General features: G+C 46.3%; 5 protein-coding genes across 5 annotated transcripts; 4 read left to right on the plus strand and 1 right to left on the minus strand.

The window, feature by feature from the left end:
- Window positions 1-398: 398 nt before the first annotated feature.
- Window positions 399-3,035, plus strand: VTP01DRAFT_9139 (uncharacterized protein; the record flags this gene model as incomplete). Its single annotated transcript, XM_069388338.1, has 9 exons — window positions 399-444; window positions 513-635; window positions 727-997; window positions 1,089-1,377; window positions 1,452-1,946; window positions 2,011-2,361; window positions 2,433-2,553; window positions 2,632-2,764; window positions 2,825-3,035. The coding sequence occupies 9 exons, from the start codon at window positions 399-401 to the stop codon at window positions 3,033-3,035; spliced, it is 2,040 nt and encodes a 679-aa protein (XP_069240645.1).
- Window positions 3,036-3,329: 294 nt separating this feature from the next.
- On the plus strand, window positions 3,330-4,800 carry VTP01DRAFT_9140 (uncharacterized protein; the record flags this gene model as incomplete). The annotated part of the gene is made up of 2 exons (XM_069388340.1): window positions 3,330-3,464; window positions 3,532-4,800. The coding sequence occupies 2 exons, from the start codon at window positions 3,330-3,332 to the stop codon at window positions 4,798-4,800; spliced, it is 1,404 nt and encodes a 467-aa protein (XP_069240646.1).
- A 191-nt stretch (window positions 4,801-4,991) lies between these two features.
- Window positions 4,992-6,147, plus strand: VTP01DRAFT_9141 (uncharacterized protein; the record flags this gene model as incomplete). The annotated part of the gene is made up of 4 exons (XM_069388341.1): window positions 4,992-5,084; window positions 5,159-5,317; window positions 5,779-5,815; window positions 5,876-6,147. The coding sequence occupies 4 exons, from the start codon at window positions 4,992-4,994 to the stop codon at window positions 6,145-6,147; spliced, it is 561 nt and encodes a 186-aa protein (XP_069240647.1).
- A 1,604-nt stretch (window positions 6,148-7,751) lies between these two features.
- VTP01DRAFT_9142 (uncharacterized protein) lies at window positions 7,752-13,470 on the minus strand (the record flags this gene model as incomplete). Its single annotated transcript, XM_069388342.1, has 18 exons — window positions 7,752-8,045; window positions 8,111-8,254; window positions 8,321-8,384; window positions 8,449-8,777; window positions 8,845-9,260; window positions 9,328-11,233; window positions 11,297-11,481; window positions 11,541-11,604; window positions 11,665-11,828; window positions 11,888-12,014; window positions 12,079-12,136; window positions 12,195-12,275; window positions 12,356-12,465; window positions 12,532-12,786; window positions 12,855-12,974; window positions 13,038-13,161; window positions 13,221-13,273; window positions 13,369-13,470. 18 exons carry the CDS (start codon window positions 13,468-13,470, stop codon window positions 7,752-7,754), a joined length of 4,596 nt encoding a protein of 1,531 aa, XP_069240648.1.
- Window positions 13,471-13,649: 179 nt separating this feature from the next.
- VTP01DRAFT_9143 (uncharacterized protein) lies at window positions 13,650-14,578 on the plus strand (the record flags this gene model as incomplete). Its single annotated transcript, XM_069388343.1, has 5 exons — window positions 13,650-13,865; window positions 13,930-13,977; window positions 14,042-14,244; window positions 14,306-14,463; window positions 14,535-14,578. The coding sequence occupies 5 exons, from the start codon at window positions 13,650-13,652 to the stop codon at window positions 14,576-14,578; spliced, it is 669 nt and encodes a 222-aa protein (XP_069240649.1).
- Window positions 14,579-14,874: the final 296 nt, after the last annotated feature.

The raw sequence follows: 14,874 nt of genomic DNA on the forward strand, positions 1-14,874 counted from the left end.
CTGATTGATGATTAGATCTTGAAAGCCGCGGAGGAGTGGCTATATTATCTCCCAGAATGAAGACACGGGAGCTTATGTAAGTGTGAATAAAAGCAGCAGCTACATTGGGTGCCAAGTTGGTTAGGGTGCATCTAATATATATGTTTATGTGCAAAGTGGGTCACCAAGTAACTTTGAAAATCACGGAAGAAAATGAATTGTCGGATGCGGATTGGACCCCTTGTGGCAGCAGCAGATCATCATTACGATTGAAAGACCGTCGTCCTTGGTTACTCAACTGACACTGGTGCTCTCTCGTTTCCTTTATCTCCCCTTCTTTTCCTGCGTAAGTTCCCCGCCGCTCTTCTCCCACCTTCTTCTTCTTCTTCCTCCTCCTCCCCACTCTATTTCTTCTTTCAATGGCTATAGCAAAGCCGTACGAACGAACGTTTTCGACTGATACAAGCAAGTAGTCCTGCATAAAACGGGCATTCTATAGTTATTCCGCTATCTGACACTCAGTGGGAGTATAGGCACTCGCTCATTCCATCTTGAAGACAGCGCTGACGATGAATCGCTGCCTCCAAACGCATCAGAGACACGAGTGCTCATTAACCACGATGATCACGTTCCCCGCTACCTAGCAGCGTCACCTCGCAAGTAGATAAATTGACAGACAGACAGGCTCAGAAAAGAGCGCCGATTTCTTTTTATTTTTCTAACTATCCTACCAACTTATCACTGCAGTGCCCTCCGTTTCAGTGCACAACAATACCCCAAAGGACAAGTGGGCAATCATCAAAACCCGGTCAAAGTACTACCTGCCCATACTGCAATGGCTGCCGCATTACAATTTTAATTTGTTTCTGGGTGATTTCCTGGCGGCCCTGACGTGCTCGTGTCTGCTTATTCCACAGGGTTTGTCGTACGCCACCGCGCTTTGCAAGTTGGAGGCTATCCACGGATTAACGGGAATTGCGTTTCCGGCTATTACTTATGCTATTTTCGGCATGTCAAGGTAAATCAAAATAATAAGATTTTTGTTTTGGTTGCATCTGCTAGTTGGGAAGCCGTGTATTTATATTTATCACGCTGCTGGTGATCACTAGGCAAATGTCAGTCGGACCCGAGGCGCCCTTGGCGTTGCTAGTCGGATCATCCATAGCGCAGCAGCAACATCTGCACACTGACAAGCCGATAGACCCGCTTGCGTGGGCGAGTCTCATGACGACATTTGTTGGTGTCTTTACCTTGGTCCTCGGAATCCTGCGACTCGGGTTCCTGGACAGTCTAATGAGCCGCGCACTCCTGAGAGGTTTTATCACAGGCGTCGCACTCGTCGTCATGGTGCAGCAGAGCATCATCTTGCTTGGCCTGGTTGACCTCAGCAAAGAATGGGTAAATATGGGCATAATATTCTAGGGTTGTGATATCCTCCCGTCTTTTGTTTTCTGACAAAATCTCCTTTTAAGGGTATCACGGAAGCATCCTCGAGCATCGAGCGAATCATTTTTCTGTGCCAGAACATTCAGCATTCTCAGGGCCTGACTTCTTGTGTCTCTGCTGTGGCCGTTTGCACCCTGCTTGGCATGCGCGTTGTCAAGGCCAAGCAATCGGAGAAACGTTGGGTGCAGCTTTTCCCTGAGGCGCTCTTGGTGGTCATTGTATCTATCCTGCTAACCGATTACTTTGATTGGGAAAAGGAAGGTCTCGATATTTTAGGTGAGACGGACGCTTCAGGTATCCCGATCCCATCCATTCCGGCGTTTCCAGGGCATAAGCATATGAAGGACATGCTCGTCACTGCTGCCATGATTGCTGTTATCGGTTTTGTCGAGTCTGTTGCAATTGCAAAAACGTACTCTAGCCGCCACAACTACACCGTCAGCCCTAACCGGGAACTGGTCGCGCTGGGTCTAGCAAATATTGTCAGCGGATTGATGCAAGGTATCCCAGCATACGGATCTGTAAGTAAATTGTTATAGCGAGACAGCGGGTGGAGGAGGTAACTGACGTTAGCGCAATGTATAGATTTCTAGAAGCAAAATCAACGACAGAGCAGGCGCGAGGAGTCAAATGGCAGGTTTGCTCAGTGGTTGCATCGCATTAATGGCAATCTTGTTTTTATTGCCACTTTTCTATTATCTTCCGAAAGCCGTGCTGTCATCCATCATCTTTGTAGCTGTTCTCTCGCTGTTGGCTGAACTGCCAGAGGATCTACACTTTATGATCAAGATAGGAGCGTGGAGGGATTTGGGATTGCTGTTGATTACCTTCTCTGCTACCATGGTGATCTCGCTCGAATTTGGCACCTTGATTGCTGTGACCCTATCGTTGCTCCTTACCATCAAGGAAACCAGCTACCCGCGTATTTCAATCATGGTATGCATTCTATGGTAGTAGATCTGTAAGGTTTTACTCACAGCTGACTCCTTTCTGCTGATGAATTGCAGGGTCGCGTCAAGGGCACATCCAACAAGTTCAAGCCTATCCAGGAGAACCCGGATGGAATTGAGCATCTCGAAGATGTGCTTATTGTCCGCATTGAAGAGCCGCTGTTCTTTGCTAATACAGGCAAGTAGATCACTCGGATAGCAAAAAAAAAAAAAAATAATGCGAGACATGTGTAGGACTAACGTACTTTTATCACAGGCCAACTCAAGGATCGTCTGCGTCGTTTGGAGCAGTTTGGAGATATGTCTATTCATCCTTCTGAGGCCCCTCGACTGAACGACTCGTCGTATACGATCTTTGATGTTGGAAGCATGCCATACGTTGATGCTAGGTACGAGAATCACTTGCTTACCATTGCTTCTATCCTCTAATTTCTTTTTTATATCTCCAGCGCGATCCAAATACTGTACGAAATCGTGGAAGCATATCATGCACGCAACGTAGAAGTGTATTTCGCCAGGTTGCGGGACAGACCGTATCAATTGTTCAAGCGCTCGGGTCTGCTTGCGATTGTCGGAGAAGATCACATCTTCCGAAAGGTTTCAGAGGCCATCGAAGCTGTGGAGAAGACAAAGATGCAGTGCGAACTATGGACTCAATAGAAGATAGAATATTTATATATATTCATACCACCATAGTTACTGAAACATGCCCCTCCCCCGCTGCGCGGGATGGAATATACCGTTTGGAAAAGGGAATAGATACCACTTTGAACATTTTTAAAAAAAACAAAGTTTCTGAAATATGTGTGGGTGTGTCATAAGTGGCTTGCAGAGCACCAATGACATCTATAGATCTGATCGACAAGAGAAAAAACTTCAAATATCTGGGCGGACAAGATCCGCGCTTTTCGTGCACATCCCTTTTTCTACTCTCTACACTTTATTGTAAACGAAATGGCCGTCAGACCCGTCGACCCCTGGAACGCTTGTCTCAACACCACTCTCGAGGAAGAAGACAAGGAAGTCTTTGACATTGTCGAGAACGAAAAGTTGCGCCAGTGGTCTGGTCTGGAGTTGATCGCTTCTGAGGTATAACGTCGGGTGTGAGCATATGGTTGTGGCAAGAAGTTATATTCATATAAGAATTCTTTCCTAGAACTTCACTTCTCAAGCTGTCATTGAAGCCAACGGTACTGCTTTGACCAACAAGTACTCTGAAGGTCTCCCTGGTGCCCGTTACTATGGTGGTAACGAATACATTGATGAACTCGAGAACCTCTGCCGCAAGCGTGCTCTTGCTGCTTTCGGTTTGAACCCTGAGCAGTGGGGTGTCAACGTTCAGCCCTACTCTGGTAGTACTGCCAATTTTGCCGCATTGACTGCCTTGATCCAGCCCCAGGACCGCTTGATGGGTCTTGACTTGCCTTCTGGTGGCCACTTGACCCATGGTTACCAGACCAACAAGAAGAAGATCTCCTCCTCCTCCATCTACTTTGCCTCCATGCCCTACCAGGTCAACCCTGAGACCGGCTTGATCGACTACAAGCGTCTCGAGGAGAACGCTGCTCTTTTCCGTCCCAAGCTCTTGATCTGCGGTGCTTCTGCTTACCCTCGTGAGTGGGAATACGACACTATGCGCAAGATTGCTGACCAGCACGGTGCCTACTTGATGTGCGACATGGCCCATATCTCTGGTTTGATTGCAGGCAAGCAAGCTCTTTCTCCCTTCGACTACTGCGATGTTGTCACTACCACCACTCACAAGACCCTTCGTGGTCCCCGCGCCGGTCTCATCTTCTTCCGTCGCGACAAGGGCGATGATTTGGAGAACCGTGTGAACCAAGCCGTGTTCCCCTCGTGCCAGGGCGGTCCCCACAACAACACCATTGCCGCCATCGCTGTTGCCTTGAAGCAGGCTGCCTCTCCCGAGTTCCAGCAATACGCCAAGCAAGTCTGCGCCAACGCCAGCAAATTGGCCGAAGTTCTCGTCGGTTACGGTTACAAATTGGCTACCGGTGGTACCTCGAATCACTTGGTCTTGTGGGACTTGAAGCCCCAAAAGTTGACCGGCTCCAAGGTTGAACGTATCTGTGACATGGTCCACATCACCATCAACAAGAACTCTATTGCTGGTGACAAGTCTGCTGTCACCCCCGGCGGTGTCCGTCTCGGTGCCAATGCCTTGACTTCGCGCTCCATGAAGGAAGAAGATATGGTCAAGGTCGGCGAGTTCTTGCACCGCACTGTCCAGATCGCTCTCAAGGTCCAGGAGCAAGCCGGCTCCAAATTAATGAAGGACTTTGTTGCCGCTTGCCAGGGCAACGAAGAGATTGCTCAGCTTCGCAAGGAAGTCGTCGAGTTTGCTCGCTCCTTCCCCATGCCCGGCTTTGACCCCTCCAAGATCAAGGCTACCGTCACCATCTAAAAGCGACTTCCACCCGTAATATATACGCGCGCGCAACGCATACACACATGACCACGCACTCGATATTTGTATACATGCACAGCTAAGAAAATACGCGCGCCCCGTTGTGGTGAAAAAAAATGAGAATAGTTTGTTTTTCTCCTTTTCGCATTTAAAATGGCCATAGTTCAACACGGCAAGATATCATATAAATGTATAGTCTCTTCTCCCATATAACCCCTGTTTTTCTCTTCTCTCCACTTGCTTACATACATCTCCTGTCCATCCCATTCAACATCCAAACTGTATAAATAAAAATGTCAATGAAAAAAAAGAGTCCCGGTCCCTTGTCCCTTTTAGATTTAAGAATCTCGATTAGGAGCGTGTTACCATGTTGCGTGGTTACAGTGGCACAAGACGAAATTCTGAATCACACAAAGAGGGCGAGAAAGCGAACGATGCTGGCAACGCCCTACCAGCCATCAACGAGATGGATATCCATATTTTGCCATACTTCTGGATTACACCCCCAGTCCGAGTCTCGAGCTTCAGAAACCGCGGACGGGCTTGAAAGGTATTGTTGAAAGAGCGCTGCTGCAACGACACCAGCACGCTCGAGCCAGTCTTTGTTCGGAATATAAGAAGGGCTTTTTCTCTTTTCCTCCTTGCCTTTTTGCAAATCATTCCCTTTCTTGGCGTTTCTACATTTGCTTATTGTTAGGTAAACGCTTATTCACGTTTACATTATGCTGCCCTCCCCCCATCCCTCTTTTCTTTTCTCTTATCCTCATCGTCTTGTTTACAAGCATTCATTATTAAAATGGCCCTGCTTTAGATAACGCAGTTCTGCGAAAAAAGCGAGTTGGAAGTGACGAGATTTAGACATTAAGATAAAGGAAAAAGGAAAAAGACCGGCTTGGTCTGTCTATCACCGTCGTCTACTATCATCTCTCCTTCCCGTATACACATTATATCCACTTTTAATGATTCTGTTGTTAGGAGCAGCAGCACCATCTAAGGTATCTCTACGCACTTGGTAAGAAATAACCATATATGAACAGAGTCAAATCTTGCATTTTTACGTATACGTAAACAGAAATGTTTTTCAAAACGATTCGACGAAGACGACGGCATCTCAAGGATCCTCGACCTAACAACCCACGACCACCACCTGCACCGCCACCGCCTCCACCTTCACCGCCACTACCTCCTTCTCCTACAACGCCATCTTCGCCACCACCACCTTCACCACCGCCAGCATCAACAACTTTTTTGCGACGACGCCGCAACTATTCTCTACGATTGTGGGCGCTCCGTTTGAAATCGAGGCTCAAACAGCTTTTCTGCATATCTACTACTACTAGTTGACCAGTTACACTACTACGCCTTTACGTGGACGAAAAGTAAACAAACGAAGAACAACAAGGATCTAGAATACACCAATTTTTTGGGAGCTTCTCGGAATCATGGTTACATTTGGAAAATGGGTTGCTAACCGTACGGCGCAACGTGTTGAAAGTGTTTGGTCTGCTTACTCACAGACATTTCTGTATCACGTCAAGAATAAAATATTTGCCGGGATGCGGATGATAATAATAATAATAATAATAATAATAATAATAATAATAACAATAACAATAATAATAATAATAATGATGATGATGATGATGATGATGATGATGATGATGATGGTAGTACTACTACTCGCGCTCCTGGTCGTGATATCGTGCAACGTAGCGATGATGATCCTGGTTGACGTGGCAACATCAAGACTCAGAAATTTCTGCAGGTGTCCCGCTGCTGACAGTTGCTGCCATGTGCTTTCTTTCTTCTTCTTTTCTGTTTCTGTTTCTGCTGCTGCCGTTGCGTACGTAACCACGACATAATAGCAGCAGTCGTAGTATGCAATTCCTCCTCAGCCTCCGAAGATCCGCCCTAGTCCTGCTTGGTCACAAAGTCGAGCGGAGGGAAACTTTGTTTTTGACATGTGCATGGTGGAAACAGAAATCTCCTGCTGGTGTGTGTGAAAACGCGACGCAAGGGAGGACGGCTGAAATAAAAGGAAACCGCAGAGAACGTTTTTGATGCACCATGCATGAACCTTGTGTATCCATTCTTTTTCAGTGTAACCCACCCCGTGTCCATTAAGCTTCTTCTTTTCGAACCAGACTTTAAGTGTAATTGTACCATGCACTCTGGTTGCCAAGATATCGCACACACCGTCACCACCCCTACATGTCGTTTTCCAGAACAAGGTTAAAAAGTCATATATATAAGACACGGGAGGTAACTCACAATCGGGCTTCCTGGTACGACTGTGCAAACAAGGAAAGAAGCAGCGATCTGCATGCTATAATAATAATTATAATAGTAGTAATAGTAGTAATAGTAGCCGCTGTGTCTGTGATTCCATCTGCTATAAGTTTGGTATACCCAGCAGTCTGCGCTTCAATAATAACTCCACTACTCTCCTCCTCCCTAGGAATATTCCTCTCTTTCCTTCTTTTCAAGCCTTTCCCTAACACAGGACATCCAACGTAGCAATGTAGTACCAGCACGATATTCAGAAGTTAAAACCAAATAGACAGTGATGAAATAAAGAAAGGAAAACGCTTTACGCGTTCAAAAAATAAAATCACGTGTCGTCTGTCAAATCTCAACCACCGCCGTGCGTACCGACAAGGCGGAATCGTGCTGACAATCTGCCAAATCAACTGTACTACCGACCGGTCATGGCATCCAGTACAACTTGTGACAACAAAGGACAGGTCAAGGGAAGCTAAGGAATGACTATATTTTCATGTGATAAAAATACAAAAGTTTAAAAGGGGGTTAGGGAGGGGCGCTCCATTCAGTCAGTAATGGTACAGGACAGGAAACAAAGCTATGTATATGTAGAATAGATATATATGTGTGAGTGTACATACGTTCAGAGCCCCCTCTTCCTTATTCACCATTGCGAGCAGTGGTGATTACTCTACAAGTCCGGCTTCGTGAGCCATGGAATAGAATACAGACTCCTTATTGGCAAGCAAGTTTTGGGGCGAGTCGAATTCCGCCACGACGCCCTTATCCAGCACCAAAATTCTGTCAGAATCCATCACAGTGTTGATTCTGTGCGCAATGGTCAGAATCGTACAGTCGGTAAACTGGCGTCGGATGGTGCTCTGGATAATAGCATCCGTCTCAACATCAATAGCAGCCGTGGCTTCATCGAGGATCAGAATGGTCGTCTTGCGAAGAAGAGCACGGGCAAGGCAAATAAGCTATCCAGAAAATTACCAATGGTTACTAAAAGAAGAAAGAGTTATCTTTTTTTTCTTTGTTTTACCTGACGCTGGCCAACTGAAAAGTTTTCGCCTCCTTCCAGGACAACTGCGTTCAGTTTACCATCCATGTTGGAAACATGGTCCTTGAGATGTGCAAGTTCCAAGGCTTCCCAGATCTCGGCATCTGTTGATTTTCCAAAAGGATCCTATAGGATTTGCTTATTTTCAGCATTGCCCTGTTCCCTTTTGTGAACATACATCAAAATACATACCAAGTTTTCGCGGACATTGCCTGCAAAGAGAACAGGATCCTGTGGAATAATGGTGAGGCGTGATCTAATTGGCCTAGTTGTCAGTACCTTGGGACAAAATTGCACTGCTAATCGTATAAATATCTTACCGAAGATCAAATAGCTTGAGATTCGAAATATCCACACCGTCAATGACAATCTTGCCCTTGGCAGCTTCGATGATGCGGAAAAGACTCAAAGTCATGGAACTTTTACCAGCGCCAGTGCGTCCAACGATACCGATCTTCTCCTTTGGAGCAACAGTCAGAGTCAAGTCGCGCAATGCAAGGCCCAAGCCAGGTCGGTAACGTGCACCGTAGCCTTGGAAATCGATGCTGCCCTTCTCAGGCCACTGTGGCTCAACCTGATTGGGAGAATCGTACTTTTCAGAAGGCAGATCAATGTATTCCTTGATACGTTCAACAGACACAATGTTGGTCTATTATAATCAAATAAAGTATTAATAAGTTTATACATATTGGAGAGATGCATGTTCCGATTCTTACCTCAATTTCACAGTATTGTCGGATAACCCAGTTAAGTGCCTGGGTTATACTCAAAGCATACGAGACGCTCAAACCAACCAGACCTGCATCGATGACATGCGTGCCAGTGCCATAAATGACACCAATCACTGCAAACGTCGCAGCGCCCAAAATGATGATCGAACCAAGGAATTCCAAACGCACAGCCAACCAACGGTTGCATGAGATCGAGGGGAAATAGGCCCGTTGGTTGTCATCGAGACGCGTCTCGTTTTCGTACGTGAATCGGCGTTGCTGTTCATAGGCACGAATGGTAGTGACGCCAGCAATGGTTTCCTGAAAGTGGGAGTAGATAGGACTTTTACCGACAGAGTCCAAACGCTTGAGTTCACGCGAAGTTGCAAGGTAGTAACGTTGAATGTACAGATACACGAAACCTAGTTGTTTTGTTAGCGTAAATGCTCCAACCACCAAAGATAACATCGAAGTTCTGTTCTCTCTTACCTAGTGGAATAATAAGGATCAAGAAGAAGGGTGTAGAGAAAGCAATGACTCCGATGGTGGCAATGACGCTGAAGAATACCCGCAAATAACCCTGGAAGACTCTAGGCAGAACTTCGTCTACAGTGTGCTGATCCTTGCTGAAGCGGTTAAGGATTCTACCAAGAGGAGTTGTGTCGAAAAAGGACATGGGAGACCGAATCACAGCATTGAGCATATCTGTATGCAGGACGCGTGCAGATCGGATAGCACAAAGGACCCAGAGTGTAAGCGTCTGGCAGAGCGAGAAGATAGCTGAAGACCATCCAATGGCCGCATAAATTCCCAAGTAAACCCAAACATTGCTGTTTGATCCATTGCTTTCGTTTTCACCGGACCAGTGCTTGAGCCAGACATTGGTACCGACCTGGGCACATTGGGCAGCGATTTGCAAAAACAGCAGCATGACTACACCAACCACGGAGCAAGACTTGACGTATTCCATGTACACAGCGGTCGATACGCTGCCTTTGGCGGTCTCTTCAACGGTCATTAAACGGTCCTTGCGGTCCTTGTCATCGCGTGCCTTTCTAGAGACTCTGCTAAGCGTAGCGAGAGATGCACGACGCAAAGTGGCCACGCTGTCTCTGCTGCTAACACTGCTGAGTCGTTCGCGGCGGGTATATTCTTGCTCGCGGTTCATAAGTGCTTCCTCTTCGTATCGGCCGGGATCCGTCGCGTGAGGAGCTTCCTGGACTGCGTTGAGCGTATCATCGGTATCGTCATCGCTCACGTTGCTTTCGCTGCTATTGCGTTGGTTTCCGTAATCATTCATCAAGGCGTACAGTTCCGAGCGCTGGCTCATGAGTTCATCAAAGGTGCCGTTCAAGATGACCTTGCCGTCACGCAGCATGACAATGTTATCTGTGCGGTGGAGGAAAGCAATGCCGTGTGTCACCAAGATTCTAGCCTTGTTTTTCAAGATACCCTCGGGTCCAATGACATGGTCGAAAATGTGTCTACCAACGTGTGCATCGACGGCGCTGAGAGGATCATCCAACAAATAAATATCTGCGCGAGCATAGATCGCACGGGCGAGTGACACACGAGCCTTTTGACCTCCAGACAAGTTGATACCTCGTTCTCCAATTTCGGTTTGATCACCTGCAGAAAGAATCTCAATGTCCTTCTTTAGAGAGCAAGCTTCCAAGACACGGTCGTAGAATTCAGGATCCCAACGATGACCAAATACAATGTTGTCTCGCAAAGTCGCGTTCATAACCCAAGGCTGCTGGGGCACGTATGCCACAGACCCACGCAAGATCACTTTGCCGTTAACCTTAACCATATCGCCGAGAAGTGCACTGATCAGAGAAGATTTGCCTGATCCAACACGGCCAACAACAGCTGTCAATGAGCCTTTCTTGACTTGCAGATCCAAATCCTGGATTGCTGGCGAGCGATCAGTTTCTGACCATTTAAACGTGCCGCTAACAGTCTCAACCAGGGGGACCTCAGGTGTCCACAATGGCAAATGTCGATAGTCCTCACGAATGACAGCGTGCGGATCCAGTTCCTCAGAAGACAGGTAGCCTTCAATGCGGTACATAGACACGCTTGCTTCGATGGTGGAGGTGATAACGTTGGGGAATACGGTTAGAGGGAATTGCAACAGAGTGAATAGCGAGATGGCGACAAAGGCAATGTCGCTCGTCAATGGTGTGCTCGACGTCGCTACAAAGACAGCAAATGTGGATAGCGACACAAAGAAGGGAATCGATGACCACGTAAAGTTCTGTCCGGCAGCAAGGATACCAATCTTTTTCAATGTTGCCAATTCCAAGTCATTTCGGATAAAGCTGATCTTTTCCATGAAAGGATTCTCCCATGCGTAAAGCTTGATGACTTTCATGCCGTTCAGAATTTCATTCTGTGTTCAATAACCTTGTTAGCATAATCATCCTTTGGAGAATCAAATAATCTAGATTTTTACCATCAACTTGACTCTTGTATCCTTGTTACCCATCTGGATCTTTTGCATAGTGCGCATCTTCTTTGCAATATAGGTGTTCAGTGGGATAGCCAGAATCAGGACGGCGACACCGGCCCAAATGCTAGGACCCATTGTCTGGTAAAGCAGAACCAAGGCGATGACAATTTGGAATGGACCACTCCATACTAAATTTGAATCGTTAGAACCTTCAATGATGATTGTATCAGACACCGGAACTACGTACCAATGTGGAAGTAAGTGCACAGATCCATCAATCTTTGAGCATCGACGCTCATATGATTGACAATCTAAAATTCGCATTGGTTAGTTGAATCTATCCTGAATCTTGCAAAACAATATGAAATTACCTCGCCCACAGTCGATTTTTGACGGCTACTGTTGCTCAATACCAAGGTTTTGCGATAGATTGCTGTTACCAAGGCAGCTCGAAGATGCATGCCAGTCATGAAGCAGCGGTGGAAGTATTGATGCAAAAACATGGTTTGACATATAGCAGTCAAAAACATTCCCACTACAGTCGTCGCAAACATTAGTTAGATGTTACCGGCAGAAAACGAACGGATTACGTACCTGCTATCAAGATGCCGCGGTATGCTGGCTCATGCTCAGAACCTTGATAGCTGCGGACCCATTCCATAAGCATCCTCAGCAACATTGGCTGGGTGAACTGCAAAATGTCTTGCAAAGCTTTAAAGAGCTAATGGATAAACAGTGTGAAATGATGAGAACATTGCAAACAGCCACTATATAAGACTACTTACGGCTGCAAAAGCAAATGGACCGCCCACTGCCAACAAAAGAGCGCGAAGCAAAGACGGTCTACAGTGGTATATCAGTTAAGATTCCTAGTTATAGAAAAAATTAACGAGTAGCTTACTTTTCCTTCTGGAGTTCTCTGTTCCAGATTTTTTGGAATCTGTCACCAATGACGGCGGATTGATCCTCATATTTCAGATTCCTATAACAGTGCACTCGAGTTAGCGCACTGTTTGTAGTCGCATATATTTTCTAACTGGGTGGGGGAGGGAGGAAGCGTACCATAAATCATCCATAGTCAAAGGCGTCTTGTAGCCCAATTGCATCAGCGGTGTCATCCATGTGAATGTTAATCGTCCGAAAATGTTTGTTGATGTTTCCGGACATTCATGCTAATCCGGGACTCATGTTAGCTCCGGTGTGTCACAGAATTGAGCTTTTCCTTTTGCGAAACTTACCGCATCCTCCTCCAACATGACATACTGGCTCTTTGGTCGTGGAATGTTTTCCAGGATGAACATGATCAGCGACAAAGAAGAGCTGACCGCGAACATGCCGAACTGCGCAGCATCAAGCACGGGCTGATGAGAAAGGATCAGGGTACGCAACTTGATGACATCGGCGACGAGTACAAATAGCCAGTAGAACAAGAGTACGGCGGAAGCAATGCGGTTTCGTGTGTATTCGAGGTGATGCAAAGCGATAACAAAGAGCTGCACAGTCGCAGGTTGAGTTTCACAAATCCAGCATGTAGGTAAAGAATGTTGCATTGCCACGTTACCAAAACTAAAACATTGAAACTGCGAGCGAGAATCTGAGCGTTCTCGATCCAATCGCTGTCGTGCACGATCGATAGTACTACACTGGCTCCCGTTGTCAAGAGCATCAAGATCAGCGTGGTCTAGATGTTTGCCCTTTTAGAATACAAGGCTTTGAATGTTTGGGTCTCTGACACTTGTCATACCATCTTGGCAAAATAGAGCCAGTTTCGTGTCATGTCCGCAGGAAGAGATTCCCTCCTCGCAAGGATCCACAGTCTTGCCGCTCCTGCAAGTAAGACAAAGGCAGATGGAATTGCCATGACAACGCTTAAAAAATTATTGTTTATCAACCGCCATTGTCTCGAAGAAAATATTGCAAAACTTACGTGTCCTCATAGCACGGGGTGAAGTCTGGCACTCTCAAGTGTGAGAACGGACCCTATGCAAAGTGAATACGTTAAGTCAGGTCTGGATTACTAATCGATCAAGCGTTGCCGCAGCGACTGGAGCGCTTGAAACTCGTTCGACACGTACCCAACCCTCACTGTCCCGACACATTTCTGCCCACATAGGTGCATCCTCAGGTATGCCCAGAGGCGTTGAAAGGACCAGTTGGCCCGAATCGTGCAGCGCCATGTCGTTGCAGGAAAGAGAGAGAGAAAGAGAAAGAGAACAAAGAGGCGGGACAGTTTTCTGTCGGACGGAACCCAAAGACGGCCTTCCGCAATCACCGCCCGCTTGTCATGGAGTACAAAAGCTAAAGTCACGGACCGAGCTAGCGCGCGTTTCGTAACACTTTTACCACTTCGTCGATCATGGGCAAGAAAGGAGGTGCTAACAGTAAAGCAGAAGCAGCCAAGGAAAAGAAGGCAGCTGCCAAAGCAGAAAAAGACAGAGCCAAGGCCGCTGAGCAGGAAGCTCGCGAGGCTGAAAAGTGGTCGCAAGGTGCCAAAGGAAAAAGCAAAAAGGAACTAGAAGCCGAGAAGAAGGCTGCGCAAAAGGCAAAGAGAGAGGAATTGGAACGATTAAAGGTTAGAAACTTTAGAATCAACATGGAAACGATTGAGTCTCTAAATCTCGTATATAAACGATTAGGCCGAAGAGGAGAAGGAAATGGCAAAGATCAAACCCAAGGGCTCTGAAGTAAGTGACTACGACCCTGCTCGCAAACATAGTCCCTGCAGCCTGCTGATGTCAAAACTTACAGAAAGCTGCAGCGAAGAAGGCGGCTAAAGTGGAGGCTGCATCGCAGGCACGCAGAACAATTCCAGAATTTTCTGCATCAAATATCGACGATGCTATTGATCTGCTTTCACTAAGTGACGATAAGAAAGGTCCTATCAATCCAAAGGACGTTGACCGACACCCTGAGCGTCGTTTCAAGGCTGCCTTGGCAGCTTTCGAAGAAAGGTAGGCAAACTTTGAGTTATCTGATGTACATCGCTCAGTTCACTGATCTTTATCAAAATAGGGAACTGCCTCGATTCAAGAAGGAGAACCCTGGTTTGCGTTTGTCACAGCTGAAAGAACTCATATACAAGGCTTTCCAAAAATCTCCAGAAAACCCTTTTAATCAGCAGAACGTTTTGGCTTACAATGCCACTACCGAGGATGTCAGAAGCTTGAAAGGTATATACTTAGAATGATGGATAGTGTGTGTGCGAGAAAGAGAGAGAAATGCTGACATACTTTTGAAATAGAAAAACGCCGGCAGGAATTGGAAGATCGTCTTCGCACTGCTTAGAAACCATCCATATCTTTAGTAACAAAAGCAATATCCCAATTATTTGCTTTCCTTTCAATATCATGACATTACAATAATAGTCTGTCATCCATAGTGATCGTAAATGCAATGCATATGACTTTCTTTAGTAGATTATAAACGACTGTTTATTTCACGCTGAGCAATACCAAAGTAAATTAACTTGACATCCTTGACCAGTTTGCAGCCTTGAGAGTAATAAGTTCTATGCAACGTTTTCTTACGGTATAATCGGTCTCTGCGAAGGAGTTATAATCCTGTCCTCATTGCCCGCAAGT

This window comes from Rhizomucor pusillus (genome assembly GCF_041956525.1).
Source record: "Rhizomucor pusillus strain CBS 183.67 unplaced genomic scaffold VTP01scaffold_6, whole genome shotgun sequence".
NCBI lineage: Eukaryota > Fungi > Mucoromycota > Mucoromycetes > Mucorales > Lichtheimiaceae > Rhizomucor > Rhizomucor pusillus.